The sequence below is a fragment of the Macrobrachium rosenbergii genome, chromosome 3 (genome assembly GCF_040412425.1).
Source record: "Macrobrachium rosenbergii isolate ZJJX-2024 chromosome 3, ASM4041242v1, whole genome shotgun sequence".
NCBI classification, from domain to species: Eukaryota; Metazoa; Arthropoda; class Malacostraca; order Decapoda; family Palaemonidae; genus Macrobrachium; species Macrobrachium rosenbergii.
Window position 1 is genome coordinate 4,747,501 of NC_089743.1, and position 3,978 is coordinate 4,751,478.

At 44.6% G+C, this 3,978-nt stretch overlaps 2 protein-coding genes across 2 annotated transcripts in view; both read right to left on the minus strand.

Moving 5' to 3' along the window:
• The window catches only part of LOC136828818 (uncharacterized), a 1,743-nt gene extending 68 nt beyond the window's left edge, over window positions 1-1,675 (minus strand). The window contains exon 1 of the mRNA XM_067087063.1: window positions 1-1,675. This exon is cut by the window's left edge and continues 68 nt beyond it. Within this exon, the coding sequence (XP_066943164.1) occupies window positions 1-1,675 (1,675 nt within the window).
• A 24-nt stretch (window positions 1,676-1,699) lies between these two features.
• LOC136828824 (uncharacterized) lies at window positions 1,700-3,407 on the minus strand. The gene is made up of 3 exons (XM_067087077.1): window positions 3,400-3,407; window positions 2,454-2,993; window positions 1,700-2,318 (listed from the first exon to the last, which is right to left on the minus strand). Exons 1-3 carry the CDS (start codon window positions 3,405-3,407, stop codon window positions 1,700-1,702), a joined length of 1,167 nt encoding a protein of 388 aa, XP_066943178.1.
• Window positions 3,408-3,978: the final 571 nt, after the last annotated feature.

Genomic DNA, 3,978 nt, shown 5'->3' on the forward strand with positions numbered 1-3,978 from the left:
CCCAAGACCACTGGTTACGCACGGGATTAGTATCTCTGATTATTACGATATCATTTATCTCTACACCCCGGTTGAATCTGACCACTTTTCTCTGGGAAGAAGAGCTGGAAAAAATTTGATCATACCATATTTTCCACCAATGATTTAAAAAGAGTTCATTCAGTGCGAGTATTTTTGTGTACTCTATTTGCTCAGGTGTTTTAGCCAACTCGAAATCTAAAAGTTCACTAATATCACCGTTTGATCTACCCAAAATAAGGTCATTTGGACGTAGTAATCTCACAGCGTCTAATTTGGCAACATTATTTCTATGAACACCCAAAGGCCTATCATTTATCATATCAGCAACACTGTACATTAGTCTCTGCAAACGCAACTTAGTAAACTCAGGTTTTCTCGAAGCAGTGACAGCTTCTAAAGTGTTCTTCACAGTCCTGATCATCCTCTCAGCTTGTCCGACTGACGAATGAGCTCCAGATGGTACGAAGTGCCAGGTTGTTGTTTCGGGATTTGTCTGAATCTTTGCCATCTTGGTATGGTTCCAAAGGCTCTCCATAACGTTTGCAGCACCACGGATTTGCGAACCAAGATCTGCAGTCACAGACGTGGGTTTTCCGCGGATTCTAGTAAAAGCATCAAAACCTGCAAGGAAGCAGTTGGTATCGTAACCTTCAAGGACCTCTATGTGGGCCGCACCAGATGCACGACACACGATGACCAGAATCCAGGCTTTACCAGAATTTACCCGGTAATTTCTCGTCTCGCGGCGATCTGCGATGGTATTGAACGGACCAGCTATGTCAATGACCACATGTTCGAATACTGGCGATCGCACGAGTTGTTCCACCTTACGAGGAGCGATCTCTACTTGGGCGATCTTCTTCCGTAGAAAGCGACAATATGGGCACTGCGACACAACTTTGCTGACGAACCGTTTACCGTTGAGGATCCAGAACTGCTCACGTACTAGGGCAAGAGTAGTATCCGCACCAGAGTGCTGCGGTTGGTGACATTTGCGCACCAAGATCTCTGCAAAGGGTTCAGAGTATGGTATAATCGCAGGCGGGTTTGATAGAGCAGCACCAGTACGACCTAGTGCTCTCCACACACCGTCGACGTCCAGTATTGGGTTCAGTGACTTTAGCTTATGTCCCACATCTGACGGTAGTGACTGCTGAGCCTGTTGAATAAGAAACAAGTTTGATATTACTAACTCACGCTTGGTAGGCACAAATGTATCATTTTCAGCAAACCATCTCGAACATTCTGCTTTCGTCATACTACTGATGGCAACTGGAATAGTCTTCACTGTTCTCTTCAGTCGATCTCTGAAAAATTGTGAAGCATTTTCCATAAATCTTATGATTCTAGAGATGCGACGTTTAATCTTCATCAGGCTGTCATTTTTGTCGACCGTTATGTTAAATGTTTTTAGGATATCAAGAATAACTGAATAATCTTCATTTGTTCCACCATCAATCTGGACACATAGTGACTTGCATCTTCCAATGGTCATCCGTGGATCTTTTATTCTTATGTCCAGATCTTCTTTCTTCGCATGAACTTCATTTGCATGTTTGATTGGCCATTCGTTGATGTCCTTCTTCATGAAGTCTGACCTTTTGCCATCTGTAATCCTTTCCCATTTCAGATGGGTTAAGACCGCGTGACGCATCATCGGCAACGTTGTTTTCAGAGTCTACATGGTATACCAATCACGAATATCAGTCAGGGTTTGTATTTCACCAATATGGCTGGCTGTCCACATGTTGTACTTGTAGGGCTCATGACGCAGTTGTCCCAGAACTATGGTGCTGTCAGTTAGCAGCATTACCCTTTCAAAAATGAAGCTTGATTTTTTGACGATAGTCTGTTGCATTCTGGCACCCAGCAGACATCCAAGTAACTCACCACCGGGGATCGTTAATGTCGGAATTTGTGGCCACGGTTTTGCCTTTGACATGGCAAGAACAGATGCTCGCTCGCCATTTTCCAACTTCCAGTTGTAGTACGCGACACATCCATAGGCAGTCTGAGAACTATCACAAAAAATTACTAGAGCGGGTTGGTCAACTGCGGTTTCCGGTGTAAGACAGCGAACAAACCTGACTTCTTTTAGACCGTAGATCGAACGAATCACTTCTTTACACCGACTGCGGGTTGTAGGTAGGTCATCATTACCATCTAGGATCGGATCGTCCCATCCCTGTTTGAGTCGGAATATCCGACCTAGTTCGTGCTTCAGGCAGATGGTAACCGGAGTTGCAAGTCCCGTCGGATCATAGATGGTTGCTATGATCTGTAGATAATTTCTTCGACTGAAAGTGTCAGGGAAGGCATCATCAAAGTTTTCTAAACTGATATCTTCCTCTGATCTAATGCTCTCCTTTTCTTTGAGAAGTTAATCCTACCTGAAATGGAAATTTCATCGTTGGCAGAATGATATATTATACCCAGGATCCTTTTTCCTGCTCTGGTGTCCGTCGCACATTGTCAGGTACATCCGGCACTTCTTTATGTGGGCATCAATATCACTATCACTTCCACCGATCATGAAATGCTTTATGATGAAGGATGCCTCACTGAGGACAATGTTGAGTTCCTTAGCAAGTTGTAATGCCGTGGAAACATCATCAACACTTGTAGTACCATCATCAACATACAAGTTCGATTTTATGAATTCGTATACCTGTGGGTACTTGTCCTTGAATTTCTCAGCTATGATGAGCATTGCTACACTGCATATACCACCTGCCGGAGTAGTTCCCCAGGAGTTTCGTAGTAATCGCAGCGTCTTGACTTCTTCTTCCTTGTCCAGTTGATTCCACAGAAGGCGGTGCAGATGAGATTCTTCTGTCTCAAGGCGAACAGTGAAGTATGCTTTACTTATGTCCATTGCAACCGGTATTTTCCTTTCCTGAACCTTAACAGCAGGGTTGGAATTGGTGGAATCAAATTTGGTGGTGGTTCCCACAAGGAGTTGATAGCCTTGCCTTTAAATGGAACACTTGCATCAAATATAATTCTGAGTGGGGTTGAGGAACTATGCTCATTAAAGTGTGCGAAATGACAGATGTAGTAGACTTTGCCACCATTAGATTTCCACTGCGCATCCTCCTCAGCTGTAACCTCTGTCATATAGCCGTCGTTGATCAACTTTTCAAATTCGTCTACATACCAGTTCTTTAAAGCTTTGTTTCTGGACATGGTACGTGTTAACGAATTTAGGCGTTTGAGGGCAACAGGTCGATTATCCGACAAGGTACGGAAGCTTTCCTTCCATGGTAACCTGCAAACGAATATCTTCCGTTCAGGGTCGTAGGTGAGGCAACTCTTGTATGTCTGTACTCTTCGCTCCTCTTCTGAGTTTATGCCGACTGCGTCGCACCGATGACAAACCGGACCATCCTCTACTTCACATACGATCAAACACAGTCTCAGCACTGGTCTTTATTGAAAGAACCGACTGTCCGCCATTTTCTGCAACCTCCTGCACGGAGCCATTGCTCGGGCTTTATCTGTGAAACTTCCCCTTTCGGCCGTTCAGCATGACCTACTGCAACTGATGACGTTGACTGCAGAAGAACAGCAGAAATCTTTCTGTTGAGGAGCTCCGACAGCATCACACTTGGTTCATGAGAATTGGCGGCAAAAAATTTCTCGTGAGAACCATGTAGAATGAACCCGAAGTTAGTCTCAGCTAAAACAAGGTTTTCTCTTGTCTTCACCGTTCGCGGAAATATGCTGGCATGATTGTCTCCGATTAGCAACTCGATGTCACCGTGAACAGGCTCTAAAAGTTCTGATGGATCGGCATCATCTTTGAACATGTCAGCAGCTGCATGATAACTGCCTCCATCAAGTTCACCGATGTAATCGACACCAATGCAATCAACTGCAGTCACGAAGTTACCTTCTGCATCGTAGAGTGGGATGCTGTACAGATCAGCTGGTCCCCAATCCTGTGGCTGGCTCTCC